Source organism: Colletotrichum spaethianum (assembly GCF_022836535.1).
Source record: "Colletotrichum spaethianum MAFF 239500 DNA, contig09, whole genome shotgun sequence".
Classification (NCBI taxonomy): Eukaryota; Fungi; Ascomycota; class Sordariomycetes; order Glomerellales; family Glomerellaceae; genus Colletotrichum; species Colletotrichum spaethianum.
The window spans coordinates 616,549-639,000 of NW_026054779.1; the positions used below are offsets into that span (position 1 = coordinate 616,549).

Sequence of the window (22,452 nt, forward strand, 5' to 3'; positions counted from 1 at the left end):
CCTGTAGAGGCCTCGAACACATCCACGACCAAACGCCAGCCCTTGTTGGACTCTAGAGAGTTTCGAAAGGCACCACCCGGCGAGACCATCCCTTCTGGCCCCAGATACCTTCGGCATAGCTCTAGGCCAATACATGACTCTCATGACAAACTGCAACGGTAGCCGGTTCACCGAGGCAAGCGAGCCTGCGGTGTCTTCATCTTCAAATCCCATCGACAAGACGAGAAGACACATCACCCGTCAAATCAATTTCTGGATTCTGGGGGCACAGAACCCGGCCATGGATGACTCAATCCCCACGTAGGTCAGCCATTGTATTTCTGCTGACAGATGGTTGCAAGCATCATAGGTCATGAATAGTTGTCCGCCATGAATGAGATAAACGCGGAGGCTTCTCTCAGGTTGGGCATCCAAATCAAGGTGAGAGGAATGAACAGGATATGATAGCCGTGCCAAACTATGACTACCTAGTCGCATGTTAAAACGGGGTCCAGTTAGACATCTTGGACGGGTGGCGGGAACGGGTATCAATCATGCATTCGAGACGGAACATCACACATCACAACAGCAAAGACACAGAAGTTACTTATGAACTTTCTATTAGGAGATACTTCCCCACCCGCTCTCCCTCATAACCACCATCTGCCTGTTTGCCTGAAGAAACGAGTACCGTTCTGTGTGGGGGTATTGGTGCCATCGCAAGCAAGCGAAGCCAGGCAACTCGCGCGACTCAAACATACAACCGTAAAACGCCTTCCTGGAGAACCATACTGCGGGGCAGCAAACGACGCATCCCAACGAGCCCTCCCGGCAGAAAGAGAATAGGGGGCCGCCCGCAGGGAAACCGCCACTCTCCCTGCCCACGAGGCAGTAAAGAAGTCTTTATCCATACATGCAGGCCTTGGGGATGTTCGAAGACAGATGCTGCAATGATCTGTCAACGTGACAAAGCATGTCGTGGAGATCCCTTTGGCGTTAAAAATGCAGTCGATTATGCCGCCTCATTCCAAATAACTTTTCCCAATCCGTGTTGAGCAATGACCTCATGAGCGTCGTCGTATGCTCACTGGTCGAAAGGATGCCCGATAACAAGGGGTATGATGACATAAGGAAATCATGCTCATGACGTTGCGTGATAGTCGAAGAGATGGCTTAAGCCTTGGTCTCCTCGGCCTTCTTCTCGCCCTCCTCGCCACCCTGGGCCTTGATGTACTCTTCGTAGACGCCAAGGGCCTCGTCGACCTTGGCCTTGAGAGCAGCCTCATCCTCGATACTGGAAGCTGTTAGTGGGAGTTTGACGAAGTTTGGGGATAGCGATGACTTACAGGTTGACAAGCTCAGCATTGTCCATCTCGAGGAGCATACCGGTGATCTTGCCGGCGAGCTCGGGCTGGATGGCCTGGATCTTGGGGAAGATAACCTCACCGAGAATCTGCTTCTGCTGGCCGGGGTTGCCACCGGCGGCAGCGAGCTGCTGCTGGATGAGGCTGCCGCTGTTGAGGTCCTGGGCGGGAGCTCCGCGTCCACCCTGGGGGAAGGGGGCGTTGCGAGGAGCGTTGGGGTTGGCACCGCGACCGGCGCCGGGCTGGTTGCCGCCCTGGCGGGCGTTGGGAGGGAAGCCAGGCATACCGGGACCGGGCATGGGCATACCCTGGGGAACGGGGCCACGACCGCCCTGGGGACCGCCGCGGCCGCCGCCCATGGTAGCCTGCTGAACCTGCTGGATAGCAGCGAGGAACTGGGGGTTGCCGGGCTGGGGGTAGGGAGCGCCGGGAGGGAACTGGCCGGGGATGCCGTAGACGGGGGGCATCTGCTGGGGAAGACCACCACGTCCGCCCTGCTGGGGGTAGCCGCCAGGGAACTGACCGGGGCGGCCGCCCTGAACAGCAGGCATGGCCATACCGGGCTGGGGGAAAGCCATACCGCGACCACCCTGGGGGAAGACGGGCTGCTGGCCGGCGGCGTAGAAGACAGGGGGCTGCATGTACTGCTGGGGCATACCGGCGGCGGCGGCGGCCTGTTGCATGCGGAGCTGGTTGCGAGCCTGGATGCTAGCCTCGAGCTGGCTCTTGCGAACGTCCTTCCGCTGGGCAAGGGCGACGTAGAGGGGCTTGCCGTTAACCATGCGCTGGTTCATCTCGGCGACAGCCTTCGTGGCATCGTCGGGGTTGCTGAAGCAGACGAAGCCGAAGCCCTTGCTCTTACCGTGGGGCTTCTTGTCCGACTTCTTGTCCGACTTCTTGTCGGCATCCTCCTTGTCGTCGGACTTCGCCTCCTCGGTCTTCTCCTCTTCCTCCTCATTCTTGGGCTCCTTCTCCTTCTCCTCGGAGGAACCCTCGTCCTCGTTGCCGGAGTCGGTAGCGTTGTCGCGCATGACCTTGGCGGAGGTGATGGGCCGAAGTCGGCGAAAAGCTGGCGGAGCTTCTCATCGTCAACCTCGTCGTCAAGGTTCTTGATGTACAGGTTGACGCCCTGGTACTTGTTGGCCTTCTCCATGCGAGCAGCTTCGTAAGACTTGCGCAATTCCTCCTCGCGCTCGTGCTTCTTCTGGGCCCGGCCAACGTACAGGTCCTGTCCGCGGAAGTCCTTGCCGTTGAGGTCGTCAACAGCCTTGGCGGCGGCCTCGTGGGTGGTGAAGTTGACGAAACCGAAGCCGCGGCTCTTGCCCTCCTGGTCGCGGGCGAGCGAGGAAGAGGTGACATCACCGAAGGCGGTAAAGAGATCGCGGAACTCATCGTCAGTAACCTCGTTGGGGATGTTCTTGACGTAGATGTTGGTGAAGTTGGCCTTCATCTCCTCGAACTTGCTCTGGCGGTCCTTCTTGGGGATGTGGTGACCGACGTAGACCTTCTTCTCGTTGAGCAGCATGCCGTTAACGTGCTTGATGGCCTGAGAAGCAGCCTCGTCAGTCTCGTAGTGGACGAATCCGTAGCCCTTGGAGTTGCCGTTCTCGTCCTGAGCGACCTTGCAGCTCAGGATGTTGCCGAAAGCAGCAAAGGTGTCGTGCAGAGCCTTGTTGTCGATGGCGACGTCGAGGTTCTTGATGAAGACGTTACCCTGGCCGGTCTTGCGGAGGGCGGGGTCACGCTGAGACCACATGATGCGGCAGGGGCGGCCCTTGATGAGAGTGTAGTTGAGCTCCTCGAGAGCCTTCTCACCATCGGAGGTGGTGTTGTAGTTCACGTACGCGTAGCCGAGCGAGCGGCGGGTAACCGCATCACGGCAGACACGAATGGAAGCGACGGAGCCAATCTGGGAGAACAGCTCGAAGAGCATGGCCTCGGTGACGGAGGGGTCGAGCTCGCCGACGTAGAGAGAGGCAGAGGCCTGGGGATGGGGGGCAGCCGAGCTGGGGGTAGGGCCAGCGGTGTCGGCATTGTCGGCCTGGGCGCCAGACTCAACGTTGGTGTTGATGGCGGGAGCGTTCTTGGAGTCAGCGCCGTTGAGAGAGGCGTTGCTCAGGTCGTTGGCGAGCTGGTCGACAGCGCCGTTGTTGGTAGCGGTGGCCATTATATCGGTGTTGGATTTGACACGGGGAAAGGATACTGCGACCGCCAGCACTGGTTAGAAAAGACCGATTGATTGAGGATGAGGTTGAGGGAGCTCGAAGGCGGGGTAAGGAGGCCGCGAGCCGCACAAGTCGGATCAAGATTGACAGAGGTGAGGGGGAAGAAGAGAGAAAACGCACATACCAAGTCAAGAAATCTGACGATCGGTCGTTCGACGGGACCGGTCGGCGTGGAGGAGGAGGAGGGGGGGATAAGGGTAGGACGAGGCGAAGACGAGCCTTTCTTGTCGAGTGAGGTTATGGCGATGTGTGACGTTTGACCGACACACACGAGGGGGCACTTGTTGCAAGATTGACAGGCAGGTGCTGAGGTAAAAGCAAGAAAAAGAGGTTCGGTGAGCGAGTCCTCTTGTGGTATATTTTCTTGCGATTGAGGAGGGGGGATTCCGATATGGAAGTGGGAAATTTTTGATGGGGGATTTTCAAGTTTTTTTTGGAAGTTTTTTTCTGATGGAAAAAAGTGAGCGAGACAGAGAACAAGTACGAAAGACGTACTCCTTGTCAGACCCTCTTTAGATGTGAAGGGGGTTGTTGATAGGGTTTGTGTGGTTGGTAGAGGAGAAAAGAAGAAGAGGAGGAGAGAGAGAATTTCAATGAATGTGGCTTTCGGAGATGATTTTTTTTTTTACTGGATCTGCCACCTGCAGTGGAGGGTGGGTAGTGCGGTGCGGTGCGACGAGCCTTCCCACCAACGGATTTTTTGGCTGGCTCTCTTCGTCGCTGCCCCCCTCCTTTCCCGCCTTCCAGATTTTGTCGAGGGGCAGCCAGCAGAAGCAGGGCATGGGCCAGCAGAGTGGGTACACCAGAAGCAAGTCACGGTCATGCGACCGCTATCACTTCTTGCGACGAGAGACCATAGATAACAGATATCGTTCAGCTGCCCGCGGCTTTGCCGATACGAGACGTTGAGGTACCCGGTGGGGACACTATCGTTAGGAATGAAAATTGTGATTCTATGCGACCGCAACGGTTGTCAAGAGTGAACCCTGCCTGCTAGAGACTGCAAAAAGAAGAGAAACAGAACCGCGAGGAGAAGCAACCAGACCCCAGCCGGACGGGCAGTTTCTAACGGGCACAGAGACATTACCTGCACATGGAGAGCGGGCGCGCGGGAGCGAGACATAGGGAGGGAAAGAGAGGGAGAGAGAGCGCGCAGTGGAGGCCAGTCCACGAACCGTCACAAGATAAGATTGTCGTCCAGCCCAATTCTGCCCTGTGCGACAGGACAACGTCAGTGGCATTGCTCATTTCCAACAAGAAGACACAAAGCAAGGGCGGAATTCGAGGCATGGCTGCTGCAATCTTGAATACCAAAAGAACGCTTGTCTGTGCCACATATGCCCCGGAAGCAGCACCAGCACCACCGTCATGTCGTTAGCTGCCGCCTTAGACATGACCTGAGGGTTCAAACCAGCCTGTCGGTGGAATGCAACCATGCGTATTTCTGGAGGCTATGACTATGATGTCTGGTAACCGCGGCCCATATTCCCCTGGCGGATGCTTGGTGCCCTGACTAAAAAGAACAGCCGACCCCAGGCAGGACCCAGACCAATGACAGTGACGCAAGTGTCGAAAGCAAACGTGCAACTGTAACAACAGCTCGCGTTGCGGCTTGTTGAAACAATCTGTCATTTGCGCCTGATACTATGACATGTCCTTGAAGGAAAGGAATGCAGGCATCGCTTCGTAGATACTGGACGACACGCTCCTGCACTCAGCGGGCAGAGGTGAATGTACGGAATCTTTCTGCTGGGTTTCTACACCGACACTTGCACGAGTAAAGAGACGGCATTCCGAGTCAGCCAAGTCCTCGTGACGAAACGCAGTCAACATTTACTTTTGGTCATCCTGCTCTGTCCGTACAGTGGAGGACCCTGAATAAAAGTTCTAGACTAGAACTGCTTGAATCGCCCTAAAGCTTGTTGTCAAAGTCGCCTACGCGCCATCTTCAAAGCACCAAGCCGTTATCGTTATTATGGTCAACCGCCTGGAATTAGGTCTCAACGTCCATTTGTGTGTTCATTTCCCCGGTTTGCCTTATCGGAGCTAACCCGTTGCCTTATCTGCCTCTCATGGTACGTACCTTCCCCGGCAGCACCACCTCTACATAGGTACCTCGTACCTAGCCTGTGCCTGTCCCGTGCGTCGGAACCTTCCACAACATCAAGCCGGGGCCAGCTCCAGCTTACCTCACTCACCCTGCTCACCTCCAGAAGCCAAACCCCACCAACCAATGTGTTCAAGCCTGTGAATCCCCCTCCACTGCAGTGACAGTTGGATTACATACGCCCGTCCGAACGTGCTGAAGCTTCTGGAAGTCAACCGCGTTCGCGACATCCTTCACCCTCGCAGCCACTTACACATTGTTGAGCTGCGGCATCTGCTTGACATGAAATAATCCTGTCACCCGCGCTTATTCTTTCAGAACACTTTGTTCCCAAGGAAACATGTTTCCCACCTTTACAGGCAACTCCCGACGCCCCCGGAACGTGAATCTTAGCGGCCAGAACCTCAACCCATTCGCCGCCTCGTCATGGACTCCTGCCGCTGGCTCAGGAGCTTCGAAAACCGTCTCCAATGCCCAAGCCGAACGCGCTCAGAGGCAACAGGACCGAGATAGGCTGAAGGCGGCAGGCAAGATCCAGAAGACGTGGAGGGGTCACCGGGTCAGAAGGCGACTTCGAGACTCCCGTCGCGATGCCTTCGACGCTCTGTACAAGAGCAGCTCAGACTTGAGTATACAGCAGAGGCTATCAACGGCCTTACCACTGCTGTTAACCACCTTCCAGTCCAAAAATGATAAGGACCTTGAACGCCTCGTTCGGTTTTCCCGGGAGCTGACGACGACCAACCTGGATTGCCTCGCCCCCGGCCGCCTTGCTCCTCCTCGACTGGCACGATTCGTGAGGATACTTGTGGAGGCTCTGGATATCCAAACAAAGAAAAAGTTCGTATTTATCTATCCGGCCGTGATTGATATTGACTGACAGCTCTTCCAGACAAGAAACCGACGATACCCAACTCCTCGTGGACCTCCTCACGCATATCGTAAACGTCGCCCCCGAGTCATTAGCGACGTCGTTCCGACAATACTACACGGTCTTGGCAGAACTATGTGGACTATTGGGCGCGGGCGCGGCGGCGTTGGAGACTACGTCAAGGGCTGTTCTTGTGCCTCTGCGAGCCACATCCGCGGACGAATACTTGTTGGCAGCCTATGAGGCATTCGCCCTGTCGTTCCTGACTCGTCATAATCTATGTCTGGTTGAGGAGCACGCCGAGACAATCTCTCAGAACCTTGACTCGGACAACCTTGCATCGGCAATCACCACGGCGTACAGCAATGGTCGGATACACGGTGTTGGTCGGGACGGTCAAGTTTGGCTTCTGGCACATTTTATCGGCTTACACCAAAAGACGGGCACCAAATATCAAGGGCTGAAGCATCTGGACGCACTGCACATTCAACTCTCGAGCTTATCCGCAGAGATCAGTCTGAGACTCTCTGTAAAATCAGCAGACTCCACCTCACCAAACGCAGACTCCAACAGTACAGAAGAAACCTTGATTCGGCCACTACCTCGTTATGCCACCCAGCAGCTCACATCACTAGTCGACAGAGATGGTATCTCCGCGCTACTGGCCGAGCTCACCACGTGAGTGCAATTCTCTTCCGTATTGAGGTACGTTGCTAACACCATGTAGTCACTTTGGCTCTCGGTCATCAAGTCACGAGTTCCAGACCGCGAGTTTGCTCTCTGGCTATATTCTCACCCTTCTCCGATGTTTCCCCAGCCAAGGCGATGATATCCGCATGCGTCTCTTCCTCGGAGACGTCAGATCGAGCACAGGCAGCTTGCCAACGATCAAGTTTCTATGGCAAGCCATGAGCCAAACCAGCATCTACAAGCAAATACTACAGGACTCAGCCTCAGCCACTGGCTTGTTACGGAACTATCTCTCAAAGTCCTCAAAGTCAAATGACTCTCAGGAACCGGAATGGAGGCTAGTTCTATTATTCCTCGAACTCTACATCTTCATCTTGCGTCTGAGTGACGACGAGGACTTTTTTAGCAGCATCCACCCCGGCATTATGCAGAGTGAAGGACAAATGTCCCGGTTGCGGTCATGCGGGCTTTCTCTCGCTGAGGTGAAGAACCTTACAATTGTGCTCAAGCATCTGGCTTTCACACTTCATTACAATGCTGCCGATATCTTACAGGGCGTCCAGCAATCTGAGCCGATATCGATGAGCCAGCTTGAGTCGTACTTCGGAAGTAGCAATGCCGCAAAGTCATCGAAAGAGACTCGGAACCAGGGGTCCAGAGCGAACGCGGCCGATACCAGGCTTGATCTCGGTAGTCTTCGCAGCATCGTCACAACGGCCTTGCGACTTCTGTACGAGCGGGATTCTCGACGTCCATTTTTGCCTCAAGATCATTGGCTCATGACCTCAAAATTCGACATGGAGGGTTTTGTCAGTGCTGTTGTGGCCGAGCAAGAGCGACAAAATGAGGTGTCCGATTCGAGCGATGAGGAAGATGGCGAAGTTGATGAAGATGCGAATATGGGTGGATTGCATGACGGCATTATTCACACCATGGCCGGACAACGTGTTTCTCGACACGCTCAAATTGAAAAGCTTCGGTCTCAGCAACGCAAGGCACAACGTGATCGTCTACTGGCCGTCATCGGGCCAAAGCTAGAGATTTTGAGACACATGCCGTTTGTCATTCCGTTTGACACCCGTGTCCAGATCTTTAGACAATTCGTCTACCTTGACAAGCACAAGCGCAGGGAAGGCATGGATGCCGACCAATGGAGAATGACCATGCTTCATAACCCCCTGCGCTCTCCTGGTAGGGGTCCGGCCGGGCGACACCATGGCAAAATCAGGAGAGGCCAGGTCTTCCGAGACGCATTTGAACAGTTTTACGAGCTAGGGGAAGGCCTCAAGGAACCCATACAGATCCAGTTCGTCGACCAGTTCGATACAGTGGAAGCTGGCATTGATGGCGGTGGTGTCACAAAAGAATTCCTGACGAGCGTCACAACAGAGGCCTTTGGGCAGATGGACGGCATCTCTCTGTTTACGGCCAACAGCCAAGGCCTCCTGTACCCCAACCCAACAGCAATGGATGAGCTCAGAGAAGCTTTGAGACGAGCTGGAGTTCCCGAGCGCACTCCAGAGTGGCAAGACCAGGTGCAAGATTTACTTCGGCGATTCGAGTTCCTCGGTCGAATCGTTGGCAAATGCATGTATGAAGGAATCCTCGTCGACATTGCATTTGCTGGCTTCTTCCTTCTGAAATGGATCTCAGGACAAACCGGAGAGAACAGCTACCGCGGTAACGTCAACGATTTGCGAGATCTGGACGAGGAACTCTATCAGGGGATGTTGCGTTTGAAGAACTACAACGAAAACGTGGCGGATCTCGCACTGGATTTCACGATTAACGACCAAGTCTCGCTGCCCGGGGAGCCTGTGCGTACTGTTACTCGGAACTTGATCCCTAACGGTGAGAACATCACGGTCACGAACGATAACCGGCTCCTCTACATATCCTACGTTGCCCGCCACCGCCTCGTAGCCCAACCTGCCCAGCAAACAGCCGCGTTCCTTCGGGGTCTCCGCTCCATCATCGCCCCGTCATGGCTTTCCATGTTCAACCAGAATGAGCTGCAGCGTCTCGTGGGCGGAGACAGCTCCGAAATCGATATCGAAGACCTCCGGAGAAATACGATTTACTCGGGCCTGTACGAAGTGGGAGACGACGGACTGGAGCATCCGACGGTGCAGCTGTTCTGGAAGGTTATGGCCAACTTTTCAGATCGGGAGCGGCGAGACGTGCTCAAGTACGTGACGAGCACTCCGCGAGCGCCCCTCTTGGGATTCTCGCAACTGAGTCCGCGGTTTAGCATTCGAGATGGAGGCGAGGACCAGGAGAGATTGCCGAGCACCAGTACCTGCGTGAACCTGCTCAAGCTGCCGCGTTACAGGGACCAGGAGACGCTGAGGAAAAAGCTGCTTTACGCCGTTTCTTCTGGAGCTGGGTTCGACCTCAGCTAAAAGGACGTGCTGCTCGAGCGGCAGAGACGCAGAGAACAGTAATGATATTATGACGTAAGATTAGAGCAGAACACTGATATTTAAATGTAAATTTATATTTCCTTGACTTGTGCCACCTCATTTACAGACTCACCAGATGAGCCTGCCGTCATGTTGGCTGTGTTCCTACTCCTATGATTTCTCGGCACCTCGATCATCCTAGTGTAAATTTTGCAAGACTGGAGAGCTGCCAGCTTCACATGTGCCCAAATTATCTACACGAATGTGGCTACTTTACAAATAACCGGAGAAATTCGACAGCATACAAACCAATTTGTTTGGCCCATGGACATCTTTAAAGGCGCATACACCCATATTGCTGGACTGGTGGGGAAGGAGGATTGTACAGTTAATGACTCCATCCTGTCTCCGGCGTGCGTTCGACCTCTTTACTGGTAGCTCCTCTCAAGGAGGTGCGGCTTCCTCTCCCTGAGGTCCAGCATCATTTGCCCAAAAAGCCCATTGGCCCACGCGAACCTGCACCACGACAAACAATTAGCAACCTCGTACGCTTCGGCGCTCGGGAGATCCCTTCGGCTTACCAAGACCGAGTCCACTTGGAGGCATCGTGGCTGTTCACAGACTCATGGATCAGGCCAAGCTGATTCGTGGAGCTGACGAGCTGGCGCAGGCCGCTCACGATCTCGTCGTCGTCGTCCGAGGTCATGAGCTGCGCGATGAGGGCCATGGGCCAGGCGTTGCCGGGTCCGACGTGCGGGCCGCCCGTGGCATTGAGGACGGGCCCGCGCATCTGGTAGGGGTTCGAGGTGGAGAGGACGAAGCGGCGGGTGTTTTGGTAGATTGGGTCCTGGGCAGAGAGGTAGCCGTAGTGCGGGGCGGAGAGGAGAGATGGGATGTTTGCATCGTCCTGCGTCGTTGGGGTTAGCCAGGCGGGGGTTCCTCATGTCAAGAGAAGACGGGTTTCGCACGAACCATGATGTTGTGGCTGCCGAAGCCGTCCACTTCGTAAGAGTAGATCTCGCCAAACTTGGGATGCGTCGTCTTGCCGTGGGCCTCGATGCCCTCGCGGACGGCCTTTGCCGAGTCGCGCATGCGCCCCGCGAGGCTCGTGTCGATGTCGTCCATAATCTCGGCGCACGAGTTGAGGTACCGCGCGAACATCATGTTGGCGGGCACGAAGAGCTGGTAGATGCAGCTGTCGTCGCTGGGGCGGAAGAAGCTGCGTACCATGCCCGTATCTCCCTGCGTGGGCGCGCCGTTGCCGTTGTTGGAGAGCGTCTCTGAGGCCGAGGTAGACTTGCGCTCGAAGATGGCGGGCGACGGGTTGAGAGTGCCGTCGGCGGCGTACGTGCCTGCGCGCAGGGCGTCTGTCGTGTTGAGAAGGACAGCGATGGCCTTGGACCAGTTGAAGCGGGCGAAGAACTCCTTGTCGGCGGTGGCGGCGTGGTAGTCGTGGGAGAGCTGGAGGAACGCGGCCAAAGAGTCCAACTCGTACCTGGTGTGGTTAGATATTGTATGGATTTATGGGGAGGGGTGAATAACATACTTGCACTCGAAGAATGAGTACGTCGGGTAGGCCGGGAATATGTGGTCAGAGCCGCCACCGGCATCATTGTTCGTAGGGGCTACATCGGATTCCTCTGGTGGTTGGAAGGCATTGCAATGAGGTGCGAAGCGGACATAACGAGCCTGGAGGTTGATTGCCCCGCGGTAGAGCGCGGCAAGAGATCCTTCCGACGAGTTGCGTTTGAGCAAGGACCGGTAACTTTGCAGCTGGTTGCTGCTGTCCCTAAGCCACTCGGCATTGATGTCACCGGTGATGATGAAGCTAAGCTCCTCATCCGAATTCTCATCGGCGAATCCTGTCCAAGCTATAGTGGTATCAAGGGTGTTTGGGAAGGTATTCTCGAAAAGGCGGGACAGGTCCGGGTCTTTTACGAGCGTCTTCATCTCGGAGATGGTCATCTCAACCTCGGGGAAACTAGCCGTCCGACATTCTGGCGCGGGACGTTGATACGAGAGCTTGTGGACACCCTCAGAGAAGGGCTCATGAGGAGTGGCCGCATAGTCGGTGAAGTGAGGACAATTGGGTTTAAGAGCTGCTGCCGCCAAACCGACAAAGGCGAGGCTATACAGAACCGCCATGTTGACTTCGACTCTATATTTCCAAAGAGGTGCGTTCACGACCGCAGGACGTCGCAATGCCTGGCCCTCAGCGGCGAGGGCATGGTTTAAAAGGGCCGGAGAGGGGGTTCAGTGCCAGCGATCATGTTCCTCTGATCAGGATGAACTGCAGTTCGCGTGACCTTGGAAGATGAGCGGGGGAACCGATCAAGATGCGGGGGAGGAAACGTTGTATATGGAGACTAACAGTGATGCCGTCGTATTGCAGGAGGATATGATGTCGTTCTACTTGTTAGTGCACACCGCGCCGGCAGCACCAAAGTGGGGGATGAGGAGAGAGACAGATGGGAGAAGACAAAAGAGACGCCGGGTAAGCGAGCACTCAACGCGCAGAAAATGCAAGTCAAGGGCCACGACGACGTTTTAGCATCGGGGTGATCCCCACGCGACAAGCATTGAGTCCAAAGCTTAGGCCACGAGATTTGTTTGAGCATGTTCACAAGCTTCAAGAAGAAGCGGCAGTTGGGCTGCTCTCAAACGTGATGGGGACCCTGAAGACGCTTGACAGACAGGGTCTGTCCCCGAATAAGTTGCCAGGGAAGCAAGCTGAAGCCGAGTAATGGAACAAGGCACTTGGAAGAAGCCTGATGACGGGGGAATCAGAGGCAAGGATTCTCCGCCTTTATGCAGTTGGCTTTGGATCTCAAGCTAAATAACGGCAACGGCAGCCACTCGGCGACGTGCATTGTGTTGGCGAGTCCCCCAATGAGGCATGCATCGATTTGGATGGGTGGAGGAGATCCACCAACCTGTAGAGGGGGTGAAGAAGAAGAAGAAAAAAGAAAAGAAGAAAAAAAAGTTCGACCGAGAGTGTGCTGAAAGTTTGTGTTCAAGAAGCCGTCCGTTGCTACGTTCCATCAGTAGCCTGTTCCCAGGCAGGTTGAAAACCTAGCGACCATGCTGTCTTTCTCGAGTAGACGAAGCGAACTCGTTCCGCTTGGACTTTCCGCTGGAAAGTAGAGCCAAGTCGAGATGAGATGTATGACCAGCTTTGCAGTTCCCAGGTCCTAACGGCTTAGATTCCGGCCATGACTGGACGTGGCCGTTACAGAACATCGGACTATTTTTGTGGGCTTGCAGAATGTCCGGAGAGAACACCGGCGTTTTGGGGGAAGATGAGATAGACAGTGATGCACACGAGACAGCTAGAAGGGGGTGGGTGAGGGGTTGAAGAATTGGAGAAGGTAACAATGCCCGGCCATTATCCGGGATTATGTTGGTGCTGTTAGGGATGATTAGCAAACAGGAGCGAGTTGCACTAACTTTTAACCTTAATACTGGCAGGGCAAACAAGCATAACAGGGTAGGTAGCAGTAGGCCAGCCGCTGCTAGTTCCCGATGCCTTGCTAGGCTGTCATGCCACCTACTCTATTTCGCATCGCGTTGCTTCTGTGGATGTGTTGTAGAAATCGTCCTGATATTAGCCGTAATGGGAACCTGGAGCCGAAAGGCCGCTGCTGAATACGCGCCGAATATGTATCTCTGAGCAAAGGGCCACCAGCTCATATATTCGGTGGCACCCAGGCCGTTTCCTAATGGAGACCAATCACCCAATGGCGCCAAGGTGGTAACCGTTCCTGGGCTGGTGGCCCCCCGAACCGAGACAAATTTCAGGAGGCGAAAGCGAACCCTTGTTTCCCTCGAGTCTTCATGCATCCTATCGTTCTGGGGACTTTCTGGCAGCGAGCGCTTGCCCTTTATATATCCGCACACGTGTCCTGCCAGGTACCCTTCCACGGCAAGTGTCTTGAAGCTTGAACTTCGCGGTACTTCAAATCCCATCTTTTGCGTTTGCTCTTGCTACATGAACCTGCCTTGGATACTGGACGGAGCCAAGCACGAGCTGTCTGACTTCAGCTGAGGTTGGACCACACAACCCGACCCGGATCGGCCGCCAACCGACATCATCCAAACGAACACATTCAACTACGCCAGGCCGACGGCACACCTTGTCGCCTCCTCAAATATTCCACTGACACACCCGGGGGTTCCTCCTCATTACCAGTTGTCATAACTCTGCATGTTTTGCTGTCAGATCAGGTCTAGTACGCAGTGCTCCAGCCAGCCACTTTTCGATTATGTTCTTCTAACGTTACTAGATTCCGTCTAAGAAAACCACACATGACAGGATAAGCACTGGTATCATTTCACGCAAGCTGCTCATTCTCCAGCCCTGGTGGCATCTTGAAGACTAGTCTTTCCAGGCTGTCTCGTCCCTTTCCTATTCTGACAAGCAGTTGGGTGACTCTTCGCGCTTCTCGACCGACCCCTTGTCAACCGCAAGCCCGAGATGGGAGCCCTCATCCCTGCTTTCAGTCTGTCTCGACCTGTGCGGCTGTTGGTCTTCGCTGTTGTCTTCGTGTGTCTCTTTATTTGGTGGCCTTATCCAGGGTCTTACGGTCTTTTCTATTCCGAGTCGGATTTGAAAGGCCAGCACACCATTCTGAAATATGTTGACCCCCTGATTGGGACTGTCAACGGAGGTCAGTCGAAATTCGAGATGTGCATAAAATAGCTAGCTGACTATTCCAGGCCATGTTTTCCCCGGTGCATCACTGCCATATGGTTTGTGTTCTTGTATTTATTCCCTGGGGCCGTCTTGTGTTGACACCGTTAGGGATGGCCAAGGCTTGTGCAGACACCAATTCACGAGCCGAAAACGCTGCGGGCTGGGTCTCCGACACATCGAAAATAACCGGCTTCTCTCATCTGCATGATTCCGGTGAGTCGTTTCTTTCTCGACATTAGACATTATCCAACTGATATACGCAGGGACCGGAGGCGTGAGATGCCCCGATCGTATAGGATGCCGCCGTATGCTTTGCTGACACTCGTTTAGTCCCCATCTCTGGGCAACTTTCCGCTCTTTGTTCATCCTGGCTGCATCAACGATGACTACTTGGAATGCAAATATACGACGGAGCAAAGAAGCCTCCTCCGTGTCAACGATTCCGTCGTGGCTCGTCCTGGCTACTTCTCCGTTGACCTCACAAATACCGTTCGTGCTGAGATGACGGCCAGTGAGCATACGGCTTTGTATCGCTTCAACTTCTCACCCGACGAAACAGTATCGTATGCGGACGCAGTCAATCATGACACCATTGATGCAGTGAGCAGCCCTCTGATCCTTATTGATCTCACAGACATTGCCCAGAGCAGAACCAGCGGAGGGATCCAGGTTTATGAATCGGGCCGTGTTATTGGAGATGGCACGTTTAGACCCTCTTTTGGCCAAGGCAACTATAAGGCGTTTTTCTGCGCTGACTTCCGAGGGGCCACCATTCGCAAGTCTGGTGTTTTCGAGGGCGAGAATCCCCGCGAGGACCAGAAACATCTGTCAGAGTTCGTCCGAGGGATTCATAACCCTACCGGTGCCGCCGGCGCGTGGTTGCACTTCGAGAGACCCAAGAACAATCAGATTCTCGCCCGAGTTGGCCTCTCCTTTGTTTCCGTCGACAAGGCTTGTCAGAATGCCGAGAACGAGATCCCCAAATTCGATTTCAAAGGTACTGTGCGTGCCGCGCAGTCAGCTTGGAGCGAGAAGCTCTCCGTGGTGGAACTTGATACTACAGGCGTGAGCGAAGAAATGAAGACCACTTTCTGGTCCGGTCTTTACAGGAGTTTGCTCTCGCCGCAGAATTATACGGGCGAAAACCCTCTGTGGGAGTCATCCGAGCCGTACTTTGACTCGTTCTACTGTATCTGGGATTCCTTCCGGGCCCAACACCCACTACTTACCATTGTAGATCCGGAGGCACAAACGCAAATGGTTCGTGCTTTGTTGGATATCTACAGGTTCGTTGGCAAGCTTCCAGATTGCCGAATGTCCTTTTGCAAGGGTTTCAGTCAGGGAGGCTCCAATGCCGATATCGTGATTGCGGACGCCTACCTAAAGAACATCACCAACGGCGTGGACTGGAAGACGGCATACGAGGCTGTTGTCTCTGATGCTGAAGGTATGTGGTTGGCACAACTAGCCGGGACGACTCTCTGACAAGCATGCAGTTGCGCCGCAGCACTTTGGCGTTGAAGGCCGCGGCAACCTTGAAAGCTGGTTTGGGCTAGGGTACATTGCTCAAGACCACATGGACAAAGTCTCGACGGGCCCGCACAGCCGTTCCGTCTCTCGCACTGTCGAGTATGCCTACGACGACTTCTGCATCGCCGAGATGGCGCAAGGACTCGGTCACAACGAGGACTTTGTGAAGTACATGCAGCGCAGCGCCAACTGGCAAAACCTCTGGAACCCAGATCAGCAAGACGTTATCCAAGACAAGAACAGCAAGGAGGTTGAGAGAACAGGCTTTACGGGGTTCTTGATGCCGAAGTTGATGAACGGTTCTTTCACGTACCAGAACACACGCATATGCTCGCCCAACACGGAGCAGCATTTATGCTACTTCGACACGGCGCAAGCAACGTACGAGGGCTCCTCTTGGTTATACTCCTTCTTTGCACCACAGGATATGGCGACGCTGATCAAGCTCATGGGCGGCCGGGAAGCGTTCGTCGGCAGGCTTGAGTACTACCACAGTGGCAACATCGTCTACATGGGCAACGAACAAGCCTTCCTCACGGTATTCCAGTTCCACTACGCGGGTAGACCCGGCCTCAGCTCCCGCACTACGCGGAGCTACATCCCGTCGCAGTTCAACGCTACGATCAACGGCATCCCCGGCAACGACGACTGCGCCATGGGTGCTTTCAGCGCGCTTGCAATGATGGGATTCTTCCCCGTCGCGGGGCAAGACGTGTACCTCCTCATCCCACCCTTCTTTCCCGAGGTACGGCTTAAGTCGAGAGGGGCTAAGCCCGCTGTTATCCGAAAGGTCGCAAGGGATGACAAGGAGCTAGCGGACGGCATTTACATCCAGAGTGCCACCCTGGACGGAAAGCCTTACACGAAGAACTGGATCTCGCACGAGTTCTTCTACCATGGCGGAGTGTTGGAGCTCACAGTGGGCTCAAAGGAGGGCGATTGGGGCACCAAGGAGGAAGATGTGCCGCCCAGCCACCCTGCCACGCCCAAGACAGCAGCGCCTACCCGGACCCTTCAGAGTTAGAGGCGACTTGAACGTGGTGCATGTGTAAAACAACAGCACCATTCAGACTTATGAATGGGTCACCAGTAGAAAATACAAACACACGAATCTAATAAGCAATAACAAGAATTTTCCTTTTTTTTTTGTCCTGTTCAATGACATCTGCCAGCGCTGAAGCGAAGGGATGATCGGCCAAATGCCACGCTACGCCGACGGCTCCTTGACAGTTGGTGCCGAGACGACATCGGAGAGACCCAGTGGGCATTTGAAATTTGGACAAGGTGATTGGCTGTTTGCGGTCGAATGCCCCAATCGTTAAAGTCTTTCTAGCTTTCTGGTCTCGACGGTTACTCTCTGCTGCCGTCGAGTGACTCGGCTTCTCCCGGTAGCTGGTACGGAGGTACCTTTCAGCTGCAAAAAGAGCTTTCAAGGATACCAAGCCTCTACCTCCAGTTCTGGCCTGAGTCGGCTGCGTCACGCAGGTATCGCACGAGTTCCCGCCAGTGCGACCGGTTTCTCTCGGCTATCATCAATTCGCGAAACCAGGGCCCGAGCTTGGAGAACGAGAGTCACCAGCATTCTGTCCACCCCTCGCTCGCATTACGTATTAGAGTACTGAAGACGACGAGGAGGAGCTCTCGTCAGGAACCCCAAGTCCCTTGCTTAAAGTATCCGCCGTCTTTTCTTCACAGAGTCCCACCCAAACCAACTTACCACTCCTCTCCAATTGACGAACTACCAAAGTGCCGGACGGCAGCGGAGAGCAAGTCCAATTGCGCCTGCGTCACTAGCTTCTCGACTTCCGCATCCAAAGCGGCAACAAGGGATTGAGGTGAATCCGCCACGCAGACTTGGACGCTTCCTTTGCGGTAGTTCCGTCCTCGAAGGGAGAAGAAGACCTGTCGAAACGACACGCGATCACACAATCATCTTCACGGTCAACATGAGCACCTCAGCTTCACCCCTCGCGAGGAACTTGCAACGCAGCACGCGCAACCTCTCGAGATGTCGGTTTCGCCCTACAAGGCCCACGCAGGCCGGCCTCGCCACTACCTCCAGAACCGGCGCCGCAACCACTTCTAGAGCTGCCGCAAGCAGGTTACCTTCGACACGGGGCTCACCCGCCGTCACAGTCTTCAGGCCGTTGGGTGCGCGCGCATTCACGACGACCCGGACACGGCGTAGCGACGACGACGAGAACTTCGACCCGGCGACTATTGAGCGCGAATCGGACGAGGTCGATGTTGTCATTGTAGGCGGCGGTACGGACCTTTTCTTCTTGATTTTTTCTTCTTGCAAGTTTCCGAGCTTCGAACTAACAACGGTCTTTTCGCGCAGGCCCCGCCGGACTCAGCGCCGCGATCCGGCTAAAGCAGCTCGCCAACGAGGCCGGCAACGAAGACTTCCGCGTCCTCCTCCTCGAAAAGGCTGGCGAGATGGGCGCCCACATCCTCTCGGGCGCGGTCATCCAGCCCACCGCCATTAACGAGCTCATCCCGGACTGGCTGTCCGAGGACAACCCGGACCGCTTCGAGTACGCCACCCCAGCCGGCGGCGACCGCATGCGCTTCCTCACCAAGACGTCGTCGATCCCGCTCCCGACCCCCCGCAGATGCACAATGATGGCAACTACATTGTCTCGCTGAACCAGTTCACAAAGTGGCTTGGCGACCGCGCCGAGGAGCTCGGCGTCGAGGTGTACCCGGGCTTCGCCGCCTCCGAGGTGCTCTACAACGAGGTCGACGGCAGCGTCAAGGGTGTGGCGACCAACGACCTCGGCGTCGGCCGCGACGGCAAGCCCAAGGAAACGTTTGAGCGCGGCATGGCGTTCCATGCGCGCTGCACGCTCTTCGCTGAGGGATGCCACGGCAGCTTAAGCAAGCAGGTCATCAAGAAGTTCGACCTGCGCCGCGACAGCCAGCACCAGACGTACGCGCTCGGCATCAAGGAGGTGTGGGAGGTGCAGCCCGAAAAGTTCCAAAAGGGCTCCATCACGCACTCCATGGGCTACCCGCTCTCCAAGGACCTCTACGGCGGCGGCTGGATGTACCACTTTGGCGACAACCTCGTCAGCATTGGCTTGGTCGTCGCCCTCGACTACGAGAACCCCTGGGTCTCGCCCTACGGCGAGTTCCAGAAGATGAAGCACCACCCCATGTACAAGGAGGTCCTCGAGGGCGGCAAGTGCCTGACGTACGGCGCGCGCGCCCTCATCGAGGGAGGCTTCCAGTCGATCCCCAAGTGCGCGTTCCCCGGCGGCGCGCTCATTGGCGACTCGGCCGGCTTCGTCAACCTGCCCAAGATCAAGGGCACGCACAACGCCATGAAGTCGGGCATGCTCGCCGCCGAGGCCGCCTTCACGGCGCTGTCGTCCGAGGCCGCCGGCGAAGGCGAGGGCCAGGGCACGGTGTTCCTGTACGACTACGAAGACAAGCTCCGCGAGTCGCCCATCTGGAAGGAGCTCAAGGAGGTGCGCAACTTCCGCCCCTCGTTCCATACGCCGCTGGGCCTGTACGGCGGCATCGCCTACTCCGGGCTCGAGGCGTACGTCCTCAAGGGCCGCGTCCCCTGGACGCTGAAGCACAAGACGCCGGACCACGCGGCCACGAAGCCCGCCGACCAGTACCCCAAGATCGAGTACGAGAAGCCCGACGGCAAGATCTCGTTCGACATCCTCACGAGCGTCAGCCGCACCGGCACGAACCACGAGGAGGACCAGCCGGTGCACCTGCAGGTCAAGGACTGGGAGAAGCACGCGGCCGAGACGTGGCCCAAGTTCAAGGGTCTCGAGAACCGCTTCTGCCCGGCGGGCGTGTACGAGTACGTCGAAGACGACACCAAGGACCTCGGTGTGCGGTTCCAGATCAACGCGCAAAAGTGAGTTGCAAAGTATTTTTTTACCGCACCCCTACTTTTCCCCGCGGCCCTTTATTCGGGCGCTGCATGGCAACGAGTGACACCTGCGAATGTTGAGCGGTTTGACTAACTAACTCGTAACAGCTGCATCCACTGCAAGACGTGCGACATCAAGGCGCCGCACCAGGACATCAACTGGCAGGTGCCCCAGGGCGGCGAGGGTCCCAAGTACTACATGTCATGAGGGGAGTCTCGCCTCTAGCAGGACCTCGGGAGGGGGAACCAAGCTCAAGCTTGGAGGGGGAAGGGGGCTTAGCGCTGGGAGTGGAGGGGGGATTCATCCATCTTCTGTCATCTGTTTGCGATAGACGTCCAGGGCGTTTGTCATCAGACCAGCGCGGAAAAAGAACCGTGGGATATTTATACGATGGGCCCAAAGGAGGAGGCTCAAAGGCAGAATGCGGCAAGCAAAGTGGAGAAGAATGGAATATGCTTGGAACACCCAGAGGCCCGGAATATGTCCAAAAGCCCCCCCTCCCATGTTTTCCCGGGGTAGCACGTGTACTGGTACGAAGGGCGCAAAAAAAGGCAATAAAGCGAATTACTCGAGGCGCTGGCTACGTTGCGCGGCAGTGCAAACGGGTTAGCCCCATGTTTATGTGCTCCCGGGCAATGGTAGCGATACCCTTACAACGAGAGGCTACGATGACGACACACGTTCCCTCGACTGCATATCGGACGAAAAGCCTCGACACTCCGACTCTATAGGAGGCGCGCATGAGCAGAAGAATTCTGGAAGACGGCCGAAGTCAAGGGGTCCTGACTGCGGCGACGTCGTTCAGCTTGTGATAGTCGGGCATGATGGGAAGGGACGGGATGTGAAGGGAGGGGGGCGAGCGACGGCATTGAATCGACGGCAATGAGTCGACATGACAATGCGGCGGCAATAAGTACCCTTCATCGGCCCTCCCAATCGGATGCAGACCCCGACTCGGGGGGCGATGGGGGGGACGACATCGGAGACGCGAGGGTGCGATTGCGAGACACTGTTGGGTTTGGACTCCATGCGTTGGGCGAGGCTGGAACGGGACACAGTGCAAGATTGAAGAATGCGAGCCTAAGGTAGCCATGTGTTTACCACCGTCCACAGTGGCTGGGGAGTGTGTTTGTTGGACGACGGTGCCAGATCAAACACATGCACCTTTTGTTGTATTTTACGAGGGCTCGCACGTCGCGTGCCAGCACATCGACTCGCGCAACTGCTTAGGGTTTTTTTCTTCTTCGTTTCTTCGGACATTGCAAAGGCCGCTGCCCAAAGCTCATCCCGCGGCGCGATGGGCAGCAAAGTTTGAGGAAAGCAACGATGGGAAGGGGGGAGAGAAAAACTTGACGTGACTCTGAAATAAAGCCAAGTCCATGTCGTGAGCGAGGGTGAGCCACTCCGACGAGGCTGTCGGGCTCCCATGTTTGAAGTTGCATGAGTCGCAGCGGAGATGGAGCTCTGGCAGGGCCACAAGGCCGAGATGCGGCCTTCAAACTGTGTACGGGAAGCAAGCACGCAGCAAACAAGCAAGCCCGCGCCGCCTCGCAGCAATGAATCCAGGGCTTGGCCTCAGGTTGGAGGCTCGCACATGCATGAGTCGCGCAGGCAAAGCCGAAACCCTGGGGAAGTACCTCGACATCGGAGGGTATCCAGAGGTACTTCCTGGAGCACGGGCCACTGCCCCGGTCTCGCGAGGGCCCTGGTACCCGATACCTGCCGTAAGATTACAGTAAAATTTGCATCTGCAAAAAAAGCTGCAGGTGCCCTTTCTTCTGTCGGAGCGGCGAAGCAACGCCAAAACGTCGTTCGGCTGACATCAAACGGAACAAATCGAGCGCGTCGAGCTGGAGGAGAAAGAGAGGCCTAATGATCCCGGGTAGGAGTGAACTCACGGAATTATATCGGGGTCAGAGGGCCTTTGTGGATGTCGACAGAGTTTTCTCGGGCGAGAGTTCGGGGGTTCCCAGAGGCTGCCACAGACAGATGGAACGCGGCGTGGCAAGGCTCGCGTACTGGGTACGCGCGAACCCTCTGGCTGGGGAGGGGAGGCGAGCGAGGAGCGACAAACACGCACCGCGGCCCAGCCTTTTCAATGCTTTTTCGATCCCCCTCCCCCTGCCATGGCTGGCACTGGCCGATTGGAACCGGTCTGGAGTCAATGACTCACACGTCGCAAGCCGTCTGGTAGCTGCGACGGCCCATAAAATTCCTGCCACAAGGCCGCAGATGCCCGGAAGCAGTGCAAGCGCCATGAAAAAAATGTGCCGTTTTCGCGTTGTGTTAGTCGAGGGGTCATGACCTTCTTTTTTGTTCCGTCTCCACGTCGCGCCGTGTCGTGTCGTACCTTTGCGTCCGGGCGACCTGTCGACAACGTGGTCTGGTGACCTGTCTGACAGATTTGACGGCGAGGCCGTCCGCTGCGATGATGATGATGTTGCCGCAGCCGCAGCTCTGCACTGACAGAGCGCGTGTCGGAGCTGATCATCAGTGAGCCATCAAAATAGGGGGCAGACTCAGCGTTTCAGACGGCTAGCGCGTGGTTGGATGGTGAGCGAGGAGTTGGAAAAGGGCAAAAAAACCCCCTTCGGTTGCTGGGAGGATGCAAAAGTGAGAAAGGGAAAGAAAGGGGGGTGGAGGGGGCCAGCAAAAGAAAGGGGTGAGATGGGAGGGGGGGCCCAGTCAGGACTAG

At 55.9% G+C, this 22,452-nt stretch overlaps 5 protein-coding genes across 5 annotated transcripts; 3 read left to right on the forward strand and 2 right to left on the reverse strand.

The window, feature by feature from the left end:
• Positions 1 to 1,152: 1,152 nt before the first annotated feature.
• ColSpa_04385 (polyadenylate-binding protein, cytoplasmic and nuclear) lies at positions 1,153 to 3,510 on the reverse strand (the record flags this gene model as incomplete). Its single annotated transcript, XM_049270597.1, has 3 exons — positions 1,153 to 1,273; positions 1,326 to 2,377; positions 2,437 to 3,510. The coding sequence occupies 3 exons, from the start codon at positions 3,508 to 3,510 to the stop codon at positions 1,153 to 1,155; spliced, it is 2,247 nt and encodes a 748-aa protein (XP_049126554.1).
• Positions 3,511 to 6,015: 2,505 nt separating this feature from the next.
• On the forward strand, positions 6,016 to 9,638 carry ColSpa_04386 (putative E3 ubiquitin-protein ligase ARI4; the record flags this gene model as incomplete). The annotated part of the gene is made up of 3 exons (XM_049270598.1): positions 6,016 to 6,515; positions 6,568 to 7,224; positions 7,274 to 9,638. The coding sequence occupies 3 exons, from the start codon at positions 6,016 to 6,018 to the stop codon at positions 9,636 to 9,638; spliced, it is 3,522 nt and encodes a 1,173-aa protein (XP_049126555.1).
• A 428-nt stretch (positions 9,639 to 10,066) lies between these two features.
• ColSpa_04387 (meiotically up-regulated gene 157 protein) lies at positions 10,067 to 11,783 on the reverse strand (the record flags this gene model as incomplete). The annotated part of the gene is made up of 4 exons (XM_049270599.1): positions 10,067 to 10,154; positions 10,220 to 10,545; positions 10,611 to 11,133; positions 11,185 to 11,783. The coding sequence occupies 4 exons, from the start codon at positions 11,781 to 11,783 to the stop codon at positions 10,067 to 10,069; spliced, it is 1,536 nt and encodes a 511-aa protein (XP_049126556.1).
• Positions 11,784 to 14,112: 2,329 nt separating this feature from the next.
• On the forward strand, positions 14,113 to 16,885 carry ColSpa_04388 (putative secreted glycosidase; the record flags this gene model as incomplete). The annotated part of the gene is made up of 4 exons (XM_049270600.1): positions 14,113 to 14,305; positions 14,440 to 14,495; positions 14,662 to 15,778; positions 15,828 to 16,885. 4 exons carry the CDS (start codon positions 14,113 to 14,115, stop codon positions 16,883 to 16,885), a joined length of 2,424 nt encoding a protein of 807 aa, XP_049126557.1.
• A 922-nt stretch (positions 16,886 to 17,807) lies between these two features.
• On the forward strand, positions 17,808 to 19,964 carry ColSpa_04389 (putative elongation of fatty acids protein 1; the record flags this gene model as incomplete). The annotated part of the gene is given in 4 exon segments (XM_049270601.1): positions 17,808 to 18,126; positions 18,203 to 18,398; positions 18,413 to 19,741; positions 19,865 to 19,964. The coding sequence occupies 4 exon segments, from the start codon at positions 17,808 to 17,810 to the stop codon at positions 19,962 to 19,964; spliced, it is 1,944 nt and encodes a 647-aa protein (XP_049126558.1).
• Positions 19,965 to 22,452: the final 2,488 nt, after the last annotated feature.